This window comes from Struthio camelus, chromosome W (genome assembly GCF_040807025.1).
Source record: "Struthio camelus isolate bStrCam1 chromosome W, bStrCam1.hap1, whole genome shotgun sequence".
Classification (NCBI taxonomy): Eukaryota; Metazoa; Chordata; class Aves; order Struthioniformes; family Struthionidae; genus Struthio; species Struthio camelus.
The window spans coordinates 4,769,743-4,785,122 of NC_090981.1; the positions used below are offsets into that span (position 1 = coordinate 4,769,743).

General features: G+C 41.1%; 1 protein-coding gene across 1 annotated transcript in view; it reads left to right on the forward strand.

Moving 5' to 3' along the window:
- Positions 1–2,148: 2,148 nt before the first annotated feature.
- Positions 2,149–15,380, forward strand: part of LOC104150193 (nuclear receptor ROR-beta) — a 35,598-nt gene continuing 22,366 nt past the window's right edge. Inside the window, exons 1-3 of the mRNA XM_068925085.1 lie at positions 2,149–2,201; positions 6,459–6,600; positions 11,189–11,584. Coding sequence (XP_068781186.1) covers positions 6,588–6,600; positions 11,189–11,584 — 409 coding nt within the window. The 5' untranslated portion in view covers positions 2,149–2,201; positions 6,459–6,587. The remainder of the gene's footprint in view (positions 2,202–6,458; positions 6,601–11,188; positions 11,585–15,380) is intronic.

A 15,380-nucleotide genomic window follows, 5' to 3' on the forward strand; every position in this document is an offset into this window, starting at 1 on the left:
ATTTAAATGTTTTAATGACCTCAGTGGGGATAAGGCATGGGAAATTTTTAGCAAGATCAAACTATAGAAGAGGCAAAATTGCCAAGGAACTGCAGCTACCTTTCTATAGAGATTTTTCCCTCAATTTTATGAGGATATCATACCAGGATGGATTATGTTCTGGACATGAACTTTAAGTGCAAGGACATCTGAGATTTTGGTTCTGGGTCTTCTCCATTCAAAACATATTAACAACAAATTACATTCTGCTAAAAATCATCCTAACCATTTTGGGTTGGGAGCAATTTAAAAGCTGATTTGCTTGCCTAAAGTAGTTTTAGCCTTGCTTAAAAATGTGCTTGATCAGCGATAACATCTTAGGAAACTGAGCTCACAGTGGCAAGCTAAAGTTTTTCCAGTCATCCATGAATCTCTCTCTTCCCTGGCTCCTTTGGGGTATGATGTCCCAGGGGAATAGTTACTTGAGTTTCCAGAGAACATGGGCCACTGATGTTCACCTTATGGAGTTTACCGTAAATCCATAGCCTACGTAATTACTGTGGAGTGGGGGATGCGCTGCCCCTCCCAAGGGGACATGCAGTGCCTCTGCAGGACACCACTCTGAGTTTTGGTCCTTCAACCTCATGGCGGTAGGAAGATTACTCTTAGAAAACTCTTGTCTTCTACTAGGAGTGATAAATGATACCTATAGGTTTAAACTGGGCAAAAGCCAGACTATGCCATTATATTGCCACAGTTTCCACTGTACAAGTGTGCTTAGTTTACAACGTGCAGTCATTTTTAAGTAAGTTTTTTCCAGCATTTATGACCCCTTTGAGTGACCCCTTTGAGTAACCATAGATTTGGAATGGAATGCTCTTTTTGGAATGAGTATCTAAAATATAATCTTGTTTCCCAGTCTGCCAACCCCTTTTGGAGTTGTACGTGTCCAACCAGCATACTAAGAGTTAGCAGTCCTTGTACTCAGGGTAGCCCAACTACACAAGCTCTCAGCTGTACTACCCAAGGATGTGATGAGTGACTTGGATTGCAGAGAACTGGTGCTACTGCTGCCCTGGATATGTGGGAAAGTGATCCTACCAGCTATAATGGTCATCATCTAGGAGGATGAGAATTCCCAAGAGGCTTGGACCCCACACAGGAAAACAAATGAATGGGAGGCAAAGTAGGTTTTGCATTTCTTCTCCTCAACACGTCTTCCTAGAATAAGACACAATCTTTCCCTACATATCAGAGCATGTGCTCTTACAGTGTAGACAAGAAAAACACATGCAGAATTCAAAGTAGCTGAGGGAAGCAAATAGCTATGTTAGCAAAAGAAAAAAATATGGAAGAAATGTGGAATATATTTTCCTTCTATGAATTAAATGAAAATTTTGTTTATAAAAGGATCTAAAATATATCCCTATTCATGCATCTTCAAATAGTGCCTGCCTCTGGATCTCTGATTGCTTTCTGAATCATTTGTCTAACCCCAGAATCCCAAAGTGCAGGTACTTGATACTTAATCTCAGCTTATGGCCCTTGCTTACCTCTAAGTTAGTGCTGAAACAAATGACTTGAAGAGAAAGAGAGGTTAAGCAATCATTTGAAAACCCATCTCTGTTAGTGGGATTGGTATCTTTGTCTGTCTTGAAGCCATAATTTGAAGGATGTGAAAGCTTCATCATCTTTACTGCTGTGAAAAACACATCGAAACATGCCGTGTAATTCTACCACAGTAAAATAAAGAGTAAAGTCATGAATATTTGAAAAGTGTAAACAAGAACAATCTAGATAATTATTTAGGATCCCTAATGACTGTCATTAGCAATAATGATGATGAAATTTACAAGTAAAAACAAAAGAGAAGAATACGAGGAAAAACTTGCTAATCATGAGGTAGCTTAAACTGTTGAAGAGAGTTTTGTGGGGAATGGTAGAAACTACATAATGTGAAGCAATTAAAATTCTTCTAAACAAAGCATTCAGAAACATATATTACAATACAAAGCAGTTTTATATTGTCAGGGGGTGAACAGGTTACCAACTGTCTAATTTTTATGATCTTCATTTGAGGAAGAAAGAAATGAAATAGAATTAGGTACTCAAAATAGATGTCTTGGTTTTTTTCAGCACAAATTGAAGTGATACCATGCAAAATTTGTGGAGATAAGTCCTCTGGAATACACTATGGAGTCATCACATGTGAAGGCTGCAAGGTATGAGATTTTAATACAGCACAGTCATCAGCATCTGCATTAGCCTCAAGTATCTGTGTGCACAATAATACGCTGTGACGTCCTTTCAAACAAGGGGTGTCAAAGGCTGTAAAGCCTGCTGCTGATATAGATGTGTTCCATGTCTAATTTTACTAGTTGCTTTCCTTTTTCATCAAATAGTCTTTAGAATTGCCTCCTTGTTTGAAACATGAATTAATCACAACTGATGCAGTATAAGTGTTGATACAGAGGCTAGCAAATGTAAGTCACACATGTTCTACCTTAAATCAACTTGAGAGTTGAATTTGTTCTCTTGTTTCCTATACAATCCGTACAGCATTAAAAGTTGGCGCAGTATCTCAGTTCAGCAGCTTAAAAGCTTACAGGTTTCTGGTCGTATTTTATCCCTTTTGTATTCTCTGCAAGCCAAACTCAAATCTCCAAAAGAAAAAATGCCTCACATTATGAGTAGTGTAAAAGAATCCTTTGCCTTCCTTCTTTTAGGCTCCGGCATAGGGGAATTGCTGGGAATTGGAGGTAAAAACACCCTCCATGCTGCTTTGTCATGTTAGACCAGCCATGGGTGCAAATCAGTTCCAGTCAGACCCCAAGCCAACTGAAGGAAGGCTTCAGTTTCTAATTTTAAAAAGGCTCTGTCATTAGCTTACCTAAGGAATTATTTCATTACTCATGGAAATCCAGAATTTTATACTGCACACGTCAGTATTTCAGCTTTGAATGTAAATGTGAAGTTGCAAAGGTGGGGGGGGAGCACCTCTGATTTCTTCTATATGCAAAGACACAAGCTGGTACTTTTAAGGGTAGATGCATATTTGCAGAGTGAAATGGCAAGTCTGTATTTACTCAATGCTTTATGAAATTTTAGAACATCTGAACATCTGAAAATTTGGATGCACCCATCCCTGAAAGAAAGAGCTTAATTTAATGCCAATACATTGAGAAGCAATACATTGTCAAAGATCAGATCCTCCTTTCAGAAACGCTAACAATTGTAACTGAAACAACTTGCATTGTGACACTGTCTTATTGTGACACTGCACTGGAAATAAGCATCTTTTTATGATGATCACACAAAACAGACTAATTGATCTGATACTTCAAAATTGGCACAAAAACAACAGGAGAAAAACACTTTAAGCAAAAAAGAAGCTTCTTGTCTCTGTACCCAGCCTACACAGAGCAGTCAGGGGTAGAGTCTCCTGTAGATGTGATTAGTGTTAATGCTGGCCCTTGTGTGTGCCTCAAGAGGAGACGATACCTCTCAGCTCTGTATGTAGATTGCTTATTGAGATAAAGAGCTCCTCTTTCACTTAGGGCAATTTTAACCCTATTGTTTTTGTGCCAGTTTTGCAATATCAGATCAATTAGTCTAATCTTGTTTTGTGAGCCTGTTGTGAAAAAAAGATGCCAATTTTCACATCAGGTCCAATGAGAGGTGTTTCAGTTTGTCAAAGGTCTCTCTTAAAGTAAGCACTGTCTTGGGCAGCGTAACTCAGCTCCTCATTGTCCAACAATTAAATAACAATTTGCTCAGCTTGCATGCTAATAACTACTCATTTCTGGCTCCTTTTGTCTGAATGCATTAGAAATCTCAATTAATTAAGAGGGAGAGTGCATGTGGAAGAAAGAGGAGAGACTGGCCCCACAAACACGCGTTCATGTTAAGCCCCTCACCAGACCGCTGTGGTGTTTCAGGACCCAACATCTGAGCATTGCACTGCCGGTGGCGGTGCAACAAACTTCAAGGGACACAAAATCCTTTCACTTGAAATCTCTACATTAGCTATGTCACTGAAAATGCAGTTGATAAATGCTGAAAGGGCATCACAAACACCACTGCTGTTTTGGGCTGCGTGTCTGGATGTGCTGAGTAACATGCTGGGCCCATTGAACAAAATGGTGCTTCTGCCACTGTCTGCACTGAAAGGGTGAAACCTGAAGACAGGTTTCCACCTTATCTGTCTCAGTGGCACCTCCTTTTGATGGGATGCCTCTTATCATCCCTCCTGCCTCCCCACACAGCAAAATGTTTGGTGGCACTATTTTGTCGTAATTCAGACATGCATGACCATTTCCATTTTCAGACTGGTTGACAGTGATGGATAAAGTGAATTGTTCAAGATGCAGACAGACTTGTTGGCAGTATTGGGAATATTGGGAGACCTGTCTTTAAGTCTTGCTCCTCAGTAATGAATTGCCTCCTCCTTCCCCAACAGGGAATTATTCTCTGTAAATATAGCCGTTATTCTTTAAAGATCCCCTAAACATGATATAAAGTGATGCTCTATACCTTGTAATAAAACATTTAGATCTTATGGAGGAGGAAAAGAGTATAAAAATCTCCCTGGAAAATTACCTGTTTTTAAATTAACATTTTAATGGAACCCTTGATTTTTTCTAAGAGGGACAAAGAATGAACAAGTAAACTCTCGCGAGATGAAATCAACATTAATGGGAAAAAAGTAGCACTACAGAATAAGGCACAGTCAATGCTAGAGTGTTATTTGTTGGGTTTTTTTAACTTCATTTAGTTCATTTGTCCTGCAATTAGCATCCATTTAGCCTTAAATTAAACTCCTCTCTACAGCTTCAAGAGAGTTTTGGTCAGCCAGGACCAGTTAAGTCCCCATCAGATTTTTCCTAATAGTTCCCCTAAAGGACATATGTGTTTCCCAAAGTGCATATCATCCAACTTAAATTAATTTTTAGATATATTATAATTGCTCATAAAACCAGAGCAGGGTGGATGAAGTGAGTCTTTTTACGCTTGATTTCATGAACTAACAACATCAGTGTCCTTAGTCCTATCCATCGCTGTTGACACCCAGTGCCGTCCTCATGCAGTTCACTAGGACTGGAGCGAACCTTCACATGCTACCTTTTGCAAGTGAATTGAGCCCTGTTACAACATAGCCCAATAGTTTCCCCACTGTCATTCCCCCCCAAATGCACAGGTCTTGCGACTTCCATGGCTTATTATTATCTATCATGAGATAACACAGTTTTTACCTGCTAAAAAGAGTCAGTTCTTGCTTTTGGATTTGGTGCAGAGCAGTTTACAACCCGACCTAGAAAGGCACAACCGCTTTGGTGTCACTGCTCCTGGTGACTAGCGTAACTGTGCAATAATGACACTTTCTACCCTTTTTGTCTTCATGACTTCCTGCAGTTGCTAGGCTATCCTTCATCTTTCCTACCACACAACTGTGCACTTACCTGCTTCTAAAGTGGCTAAGTTTGCCAATGAACAACTTCTTTGTTTATCTCTCTCTGTCTCTCTCTGGACTCACTGTTCCTCCTGTGCTTTATTTTACAGGAAATAAAAGAATATCAAATAAAACTCTCTCTCTGTCTCTCATCCTCATCCCCTGGTTTCATTCCTCTTGTCACCTCTGCCACTTCATGTCACTTCTACCATAACACTGCCTCTTGGTGTTGTTCCTAGTGGTTAGGAGCTCATGAGGCCCTTAGGTATGAGTTAATACTCTAGTTATAGCCCTCTGATCTTTAGTCAAATTTCCCAACAACTGGCCAGAAAAACTTTACAGGAGCTAGAATAACTACAAAATTTTAAATAGGCAAAATGGATAATGATATATTCCATTGACATAGAAAATGTCATTACTTTCTCATGATAGTGTCTAAAGGTGTTGCTTGCTCCTTTGCATGTGAGCTTTACTTCATACAGTCATTAAACCCTAGTGCTTTTGTGGATGCTTGAATTTGAATTGCTTTCACTCTTAAAGTTTCCCTCCAGATAAGATCAACATTTGCAGGGTTAAACTAAGCAGCAGACTTCACCTTCTAATACTATGCATAGCCAGTGTTGGTTTTACCAATCTCTTTCCTTAAAGAAAGAAAATAGTCAGAACGAATACTTTTGTCATCCGTTTACAAATATGGATGAGTTTGTCCTCTGTTAGGAAAAAGCATTGAATGATACATGGTGGTTCTTATAGGGTAGGAATGTATTTTGTAACTCTATTGCTTGCCTTTTAACAAAGTAATAATTATAGTCTTTACAGAATAATGCACAAATCTCCCTGCTAGCGGTGAATGTTAATTTCATTGTGCAAGGCTAGAGCATCTGCAAAGCTGTAGCATAAATAAAATTGCACTAAATAAAGTTTATTGAAGTCATTTACATGGTTGTGTGTGTGTGTGCATGTGTGCATACGTGTACATGGTAATTCTCTCTCTCTCTCTCTCTCTCTCACTCTCGCTCTTTGCCCCTAGGGATTCTTTCGACGGAGTCAGCAGAACAATGCCTCTTACTCCTGCCCAAGGCAGAGAAACTGTTTAATTGACAGAACCAACAGAAATCGTTGCCAACACTGCCGACTGCAGAAGTGTCTTGCCCTGGGAATGTCTCGAGATGGTAAGGAGTCAGATTCCTGCTTCATGCTTCAACCCTTTGAAACTCTTTGTTGCTGCCTGGCTTACACTCCCTACAGATTTCTGGAAGGAGAGAGAGGAGAAGCTCCTGGCTGTGAGGCAGAGCTTTGCCGTTCAGTTAAAAAAAGGAGCATGTTTTCATGGGCTGGGGTGGGGAGAATAACAACATGGAGAACAGTATTAGTTTGAAATGGAAAGAGTCAGAAGTGAAATGTGTTGTTCTGATTAAAAGCACAAAAGGGTCACCTCTAGAGAGACAGATTCATATTGCAGTTTAGATAACCTCTCATATTAATGACATGCTAGGCCACTCTCGACCATCTTTGAAAGATCATGGAGAACAGGAGAGGTGCCTGAGGACTGGAAGAAAGCCAAGGTCACTCCAGTCTTCAAAAAGGGCAAGAAGGAGGAGCCAGGAAACTACAGGCCTGTCAGCCTCACCTCCATCCCTGGAAAGGTGATGGAACAGCTCCTCCTGGAGGTCCTCACTAAGCATGTGGAGGACAAGAAGGTGATCAGGAGTAGTCAGCATGGATTCACCAAAGGGAAATCATGCTTGACCAACCTGACAGCCTTCTATGATGGAAGGACTGGCTGGGGAGATGAGGGCAGAGCAGTGGATGTTGTCTCCCTGGACTTCAGCAAGGCTTTTGACACTGTCTCCCATCACATCCTCCTAGGCAAGCTCAGGAAGTGTGGGTTGGAGGAGTGGACAGTGAGGTGGATTGAGACCTGGCTGGATGGCAGAGCTCAGAGGGTTGTGGTCAGTGGTGCAGAGTCTAGTTGGAGGCCTGTAGCTAGCGGTGTCCCCCAGGGGTCAGTCCTGGGTCCAGTCTTGTTCAATGTATTCCTCAGTGACCTGGAGGAAGGGACAGAGTGCCCCCTCAGCAAGTTTGCTGATGATACTAAACTGGGGGGAGAGGCTAACACACCAGAAGACTGTGCTGCCATTCAGAGGGACCTGGACAGGCTGGAGAGATGGGCGGAGAGGAACCTCCTGAAGTTCAACCAAGGCAAGTGCAGGGTCCTGCACCTGGGGAGGAATAACCCCATGCCCCAGGACAGGCTGGGGGCTGACCTGCTGGAGAGCAGCTCTGCAGAGAAGGACCTGGGAGTGCTGGTGGACAACAAGTTGACCATGAGCCAGCAGTGTGCCCTTGGGGCCAGGAAGGCCAAGGGTATCCTGGGCTGCATGAGGCAGAGTGTTGCCAGCAGGTCGAGGGAGGTGATCCTGCCCCTCTACTCAGCCCTGGGGAGGCCCCACCTGGAGTCCTGTGTCCAGTGCTGGGCTCCCCAGTACAAGAGAGACATGGAGCTCCTGGAGAGAGTCCAGCGGAGGGCTACAAAGATGATTAGGGGACTGGAGCATCTCTCCTATGAGGAAAGGCTGAGGGAGCTGGGCCTGTTCAGCCTGGAGAAGAGAAGACTGAGGGGGGATCTCATCAATGTGTACAAGTATCTGAAGGGAGGGTGTCAAGAGGCTGGGGTCAGACTCTTCTCCGTGGTGCCCAGCAACAGGACGAGAGGCAACAGGCACAAACTGAAACACAGGAAGGTCCATCTGAACATGAGGAAAAACTTCTTTCCTATGAGGGTGACAGAGCCCTGGCACAGGTTGCCCAGAGAGGTTGTGGAGTCTCCTTCCCTGGAGACGTTCAAAAGCTGTCTGGACACAATCCTGGACAATGTGCTCTAGAGGACCCTGCTTGAGCAGGGGGGTTGGACTAGATGATCTCCAGAGGTCCCTTCCAACCTCAACCATTCTGTGATTCTGTGATTAAATATTGATGTATGAAAGCCTCCCTTTCCTTGAAATCTCCAAAGGTCTGTGACAGTACATAGGCAATTTAAAAACAAATGCACATATTGATTTAATTAGGGTTTTTTGTTTGTTTGTTTTATTCAGAGCACTTGGCTGAACATTTTGCATTATAAGAGAGAGATTTCTTTCACCTGTGTTTTGCCACCTGCCCCTGTCTAGGTCTATGCTTCATAGTTTAGTACTGAAAATGGAAACTATCCTTCAGAGGGGAGCTCCAAAGTGTATAGAAAGGCAGGACCCTTTGGTCCTGGGAGAGCTCGTACCCACTTTCTGACCTGTGGCACAATCAGCCATGACCAGCAGGCTGCGAACATGAGCCAGCCAAGACCTGGTCTGTAGGGCACCTTGGAGATGCTGTGCAAAGCTCGAACAAAGCTATCTACATCCTACCTGCCCCAAGCACTGCTGCTAATGTATGTGGTTTCCAGATCACAGCAAGGTTTTAAATTGTCAGCCAGTAGCATAACAAAATATTGTACTTTTGAAGGCAGGTTATATTACATTGGATTCCCTGGTAGTGACATTCTGTCTTAAAAAGTATACACAAAATGTGTCATTGGAAATTAAGGAATTGGAAATTAAGTTCATTGAGGGATGTTATATAAAGCACTATGAAGATTTTTTCATTAGATGGCTCTCAGTTCATAAACTTGTTTTAAATTTGCCTTCTAATAGGTCTTTTCCCACCTCAGTATGTCCTATATTTTATTGAAAGACCTTGCTATCTCTCTCCAGTCTGGGAGGGGTCTTGCAGTCTAGCCTTTAATCCATGAACTCCTTTTGGTCCTATTGTGCAGCATACTTGATGTCTTAGCTCCTGCTTCTGCCCAAAGGAGATTAAAGTAGGAAAATTCCAGTAATTCATCAGCATAATGTGCTTTCTCCCTAAAAATAATGTCTCCCAAGGATTTGATGTATCACAGGGACATTTTTATGTGACTGACAGAACTGTCTTCCCAACCTGTAATTCAGGGACTGCTGCCTGCAGACAAATAGTGATTCTTCTGACAGCATCACCTTCTTCTTTCATTGTTTATGTGAGGGTGCTTAAACTTAACAATATTGAGGACTCTTGCAAGTTTAAAATAGCCTTTATGGATTTTTTTTAATGGAGAAATTGAATGTGAATTTTACCTTTCAGTCATATAACAGATTCATTTTTATCATGCGGAGGCAGGATGCTAATTGACAGCAGCTGGAGAATCCAATTAATTAATATATAATGAGAATAAACAGTGGATGTTTGTTTTTATTACTGAGGCCCTAAAATTAAAGAAAATATGCAGTTGCATTTTTCAAAATAAAGTCATTGTATACTGTCCATAAGAGTGTGAAATGCATTGAGGACAGATTCCAGAGGCAGCCTATACATTTGCATAAGGTAGCTTGCAGCCTGTGTGAAGGGGACAGTAAGTTGAGGTTGATAGCAAGAGAAACAAATTCTTAGAGTGAAGAACTGCAAACAAATTGAAGGGGCAGCCATTCTCCTTGATGATTTTACACTCCCTTTTGATATTATTCTCTTCCTTTTCTGTTTTCTTCCCTGGTGGAAGAGTTTCACGTACGTCCACGTATAGGCCTTGGACTCTTCTGGAGGGTTATAGGTGAACAATGGGCTAGTGAAAATAGGAACCAAGCCCACCTTGTGCTACTATTTCTGATGATTCTGAATTGATCTCAATTTACAAATCGACTAGAAATACTCAGCATTTGAAAATACTCCTTCTAGTACATAAAAATGAGTGTTTCCTGTTCATTTTGTAACTATTTTTCAAAGAGGAAGTCCTGTTATCTGTGCTCTGATAAACTCTTCTAGATGTATCCTTAACTGAAGGATCTCACTTGTTCTAGAGCATGATAAGCTATCTCTCCTCTGAGATCCCAAGATCTAGTCCAATAGAAAGCCAGAATTTAAAGACACACAGATGGAAAAAAAGATCATCAGGTGTGACCCACTATATATGCAGGCTGTAGATTTACTCCTCATAGTTCTGCAGCAGTTAACCTGTTTTTTAAAATTTCAATGTTGATGTAATGAACCCTGTTCCTGGGGAGAGTGGTTTGCACTCTGATGTTTTCCTCCCTTTCTCATCAGAGGGAATGCATGGATTTTGCACATGGAAATTATGTAAATTGATTGGGTAAATCCCCGAGTCTTGCCTCTGTGGAAAAGATAACATTCATTTGTGGTGTTCACCTTCAAGTTTTCCTTCAGGTTCTAACTCTAACCTCTAATGTTAAAAAAAAAATAAGTGTGAAGATAACACCCCATTGAAAGGATGCAATAATAAGGCTTTAGGGCTTGTTTTCATCCAGAGTACTAATCCTGTTAGTGCACAGTTTAAAGGTTTGTGGAAAGTTGGTAAATCACATGGGATATGAATCTAAAGACTATACATTTCATATAGCTCTGGGTTGTTGTTCAGTGAACACAGAGACAAGAGAAAAGATGCAGGGTCCTTTTAATGTTCACAGTTTGAAATGAGTTACTTTACTGAGGCCCTTCCTGCCAAAAAGGAGTCATTGTTGTCACCTTGTAAATCCAAGCACTCGATATCTTTCCATTTGTGAGATGCACATGGTGTAAAGCTATGTATCCTCTCTCATTTCCACAGAAAAAGATAAATTTACACAGCAAAAGCAATGTGAAAAGTAAATATCAGAAGAGCAATGGGGGTATGGGGAATTAAGAGAAACAAAAAAAAAAAAAGAGAGAGAACAATGGTTTGCATTGTGTTTTGCCTTTCAGCTGTGAAATTTGGAAGAATGTCCAAAAAGCAGAGGGATAGCCTGTATGCTGAAGTGCAGAAGCACCAGCAGCGACTGCAGGAGCAGCAGCAGAGTGGCGAGGCTGAAGCCCTCACCAGGGTTTACAGTAACAGCATCAGCAACAGCTTGAGCAGCCTGAATAACCAAACCAGCAGCACTTACTCCAATGGGCATGTCATCGACCTGTCGAAGTCTGAGGGTTATTATAACGTGGATTCTGCCCAGCCTTCCCCAGATCAGTCTGGATTAGACATGACTGGAATCAAACAGATAAAGCAGGAACCTATCTATGACCTCACTTCTGTACCAAACTTGTTTACCTATAGCTCTTTCAACAATGGGCAATTAGCTCCGGGAATATCCATGACTGAAATAGGTAAGGACATTTCGTATTCCTCTGGTGTTCAATTTGCAGCTCGTAATGGGTATATAAAAATTAGATTACTATATCATCTTTATTAAAATATTACACAGGCATTCTATATGCCATTGTACAGTAATTATATATGCACATAGATATGTATGTGTATCTGCAAATTATTCAGTTTCTTAAACTCTACACTTCATGTGTTGTTTATGAAATGGGAGCACCAAAGCAGGTGATGAATCAATCAGAATCAAGTGATAATTAGTAGTGGGGAGCTTGTTTCAAATGAACGATGGATAAATGATTTCTTCAGCCAGCCTCCCATATTCTTGTCAACACCCAGAATCCCTCTGGCAGCTCATTCTGGGGTATTTATTGTCAGAAAGCACCAGCTCCCTACTTCTGTGCATGGTTGTACATTCAGAGTAAGTTCACTGATCTTGTGAGATGCACAAATACGATCGAGGTGAACATAGTCATGTAGCCCTGCTTGATGGCTTGAATGCCTTGGAGAAGCATCTTGGTCATCTGTCCTGTGATTTCTTCCTTGAAAAGTAGCAAAGAGACCTCTCCATGAGATGTGAGAGTTTGAAAGGCCAGTTAGAGATCATTCTCTAGGGAAGCTTTCTGTTCAGCTAATGGCTCTAGTCCTACTGCTCCAACCCAACTGGAAGCAGTGTTTTCTGTTGTAAAGAAATAACATGAAAGAAGGTTGGCATCCTAATTAGGTACTTCCCACCTCAGCAAGTGATGACTGAAGAGTCAGTTGTGATTGAGAATATAATTAAAGGGTAACACTTCTTTAATTGGGTTTAATTAAGAAGAAAGAAGAAGAAGGAAAAAAAATGTTGTTGTTCAACAGCACCCATAACAAATGAATTAACGTCACGTCACAAACAAACTCTAGAGCTCTGGCCTGGCCGTGCCACCTTGTGCATGCAAGATGCCAAGAAGTGTAAATGTATGCGTGCATTCAGACCGTCTGAGGGCCGTGGCTGGAGATGTGTGGGCCAGGGGTGGTAATACTACAGATGCATTCGATGGGTATTACAGAAAGGGTGTGTGTAGTAGTTAATGTCAGATAAGAACTGAAGGTGCAGCTAGGTGCATGTTTGTTCCCATGTATGCTTATGTGCAGAAAGGTGTGTAACAAACTGCACGCTGTACTTACAAATTGCACAGGAGAAAATTATGCTTTTCTGCCGCTCCGTTCAGTGGGGCATGGTTACTGGGCATGTTTGGCCTGGGCTGCTGTCCAGTGATCTCCTACGCCTGCCGTGTAGCAGTGCAGGGTTAATAAGGTGACTCTGGTGACTGGGAACATCACTCACATGTGGCTTGTGCAAGCCTCAGTCCTGGAATAGTGTTTTTAGTACTCAGAAACAGCTGAGAGACAATTTAAACAGTCAGCTATTATCCTGTTCTCAGCTGTTAGTTGCTGGAGTTTCCGCAGGGGTCATTGCCCATGCTTGTGTCAGAAAGACCTGAAGCTGGTCTAAACGCTGTTTTCCTGCCACACCCTGCCTGCACCCAAAGGGAAATGTTCCCAGAGACAGTCGGAGGAGGCACCTGGAAATATGACAGTTCAGATAGTCCATGAATTCAGGTTTATGCTCAGTTACATAAGTGAGCCCAACAGTGACAATATAGCCATGGGACTATAGCCTTATGGGCTGAAGGGTCCCATGGAAGTCAATGGGATCTTTTGATTTATGGAGCTTTAGAGCAGGCTTGAACTTTTATCCCTCTTCCTTTGGAAATTGGAACTGGGCTCCTAAATTACTAGGGTTTTACGCAAATTCTGCTCTATATCATTTATGACACCTGCAGCAGAGATGTAAGGGTGTTAGTGGAGATAAGGTAGTATAACAGATTAACTGACATAATTGAAAAAAATAGATGAGATGTACCATAAAATATTGGGATTAGTGCACAGCTGAATGATATTTTCAGTGTTTAAAAACATCTTTTTAATGCTGCATTGGATTGTTGGAGCTTCTGTAAAGCTGCAGTCTCTGAGTCAAAACAGGAAAACTCAAAAGCACTTGTATGCATTGATTTCATATTACAATGTGCTTAAATTTTACTGTAGCATTGCATCCTACTCACTCCAGTGAGATTTAGGAATACACTCAACTCATGTTAAGTAGAAGTTAACTGCCTTAACTGTTAGGTGAAAACTGTAGAGAATATAGAAGATTGAAAAGCTATACTGCATCAGTCCTTGTGCCTGGATAAAAATTTATTTATACTACCTTGTCTACTGATGTACTGAGCCGTTGTTTTAAGTATTCCAAGTCATATTAGTTCTTTTCCTCATTGGAGACTTTCTAGCAGATCTCATGATGTGGGAGATCTCCTGTCTTTGTTTTCCCGTGATAATGATAGTTGCATGTTTTTAAGCACCACCTCACTTGCCACTTACTTGATCTTGATTGAATGTAACCCTCTTAATTTTTCCCTATAAATGAATGCTTGAAATTCCTTCTGCCTCTGAGCTCCTAAAAGTTGCTGTAAGCCTTTCCAAGACATGATGACTTCTTCACAGGCAGGCCAGAATCAAAGCAGTCTTTGTGGCTTCTGCTTTATTTGCCAATCAATATCCCATTCACTGCTTACTCTTCCAGTGTTATTGCTTTGGTTGTTTCTCACTTACATTTTTCCTGTATAGGCCTAATTTTATTAAGATATCTCTAACTGCATATTTCCAAGTTTGAATCTCATTGTCTCTTTTGTACTCATTTTTCTAACTTTTTTGGTCCTGTTACGTTATGTCTGTCTCCATTGATGTTTGTGACTTCTCTCAATTTAGAATTATCTACTCATTTAATTAACATGCTGTGAACCCTCTCTTCCACATTATTAATGAAAATGTTAAATGCTTGTAAAACAAGCCCTAACAATGGTCCCTGCTGCACCTGACTAAGCAACTTGCTGCAATTGCATAAATTACTTTAGTATTTACTTTTTGCTTGCTATCCAACAGCAAGATTCTCTCAAAAATACAAACAAGTTTTTATTTCCCTGTCAGTTTGATTCAATTATGCAAGTAATATTTTCTAAGATACTCTACCAAATAATTTACACATCATTTGTGTTCTTTTCTGCACATATTAATTTTCTAATTCCCCAAAAAAATAATCAAATTGATCAGGCATACTTTGTTCTTTAACAGTTATATTCCTTTAATTTAAATGCAAAACTTCTCCTTTTCTTCAACATAACGTATCTGCATTAGACTTAGCAGTGAAAATGGAAACTGCTCCTCTTAACAGTTTTGAAATTCAAAACTTTTACACAATAGATGTTTCAATGCATGATATTAGAATGGCACAGCAAGCAAAATATAGCTTGTCCTGCATTGCATGCTTACCAGTATCTTTAAATACTGTACCAGGAAATAGGTGTAGGGGAAAGGTACTGACAAATGTGAGTTATATAAGGCTCCCTCACATGTATTTAGAACTGGTATATTCCTCCTTATAGGTTGAATATTCCAGGTACAACTGCACATTAGCTGATTGAGATGAAAAGCAGGATAGGTTATCTGTCCCATATGGAAGAGAAGGCTAAGTATAAAATAAAACAGTCTCTGGAATACAGAAACAAATTTCTCACCTCGGCCCAAGGGAGGCAGGTTCCCCAACATGCTTGAGCAGGGTCATGTTTCTCCCTGGCCATGGGGCAGGCCGCGTACCAGGGAAGGCAGAAATTTCCTGATGCTGCTGTGGCAGCTCAGATCGTGGGGTAAAATCTGCCCTTGGTTTTGAACACGAATATTTGGTCCTTCGGAGCATGGCTTTCT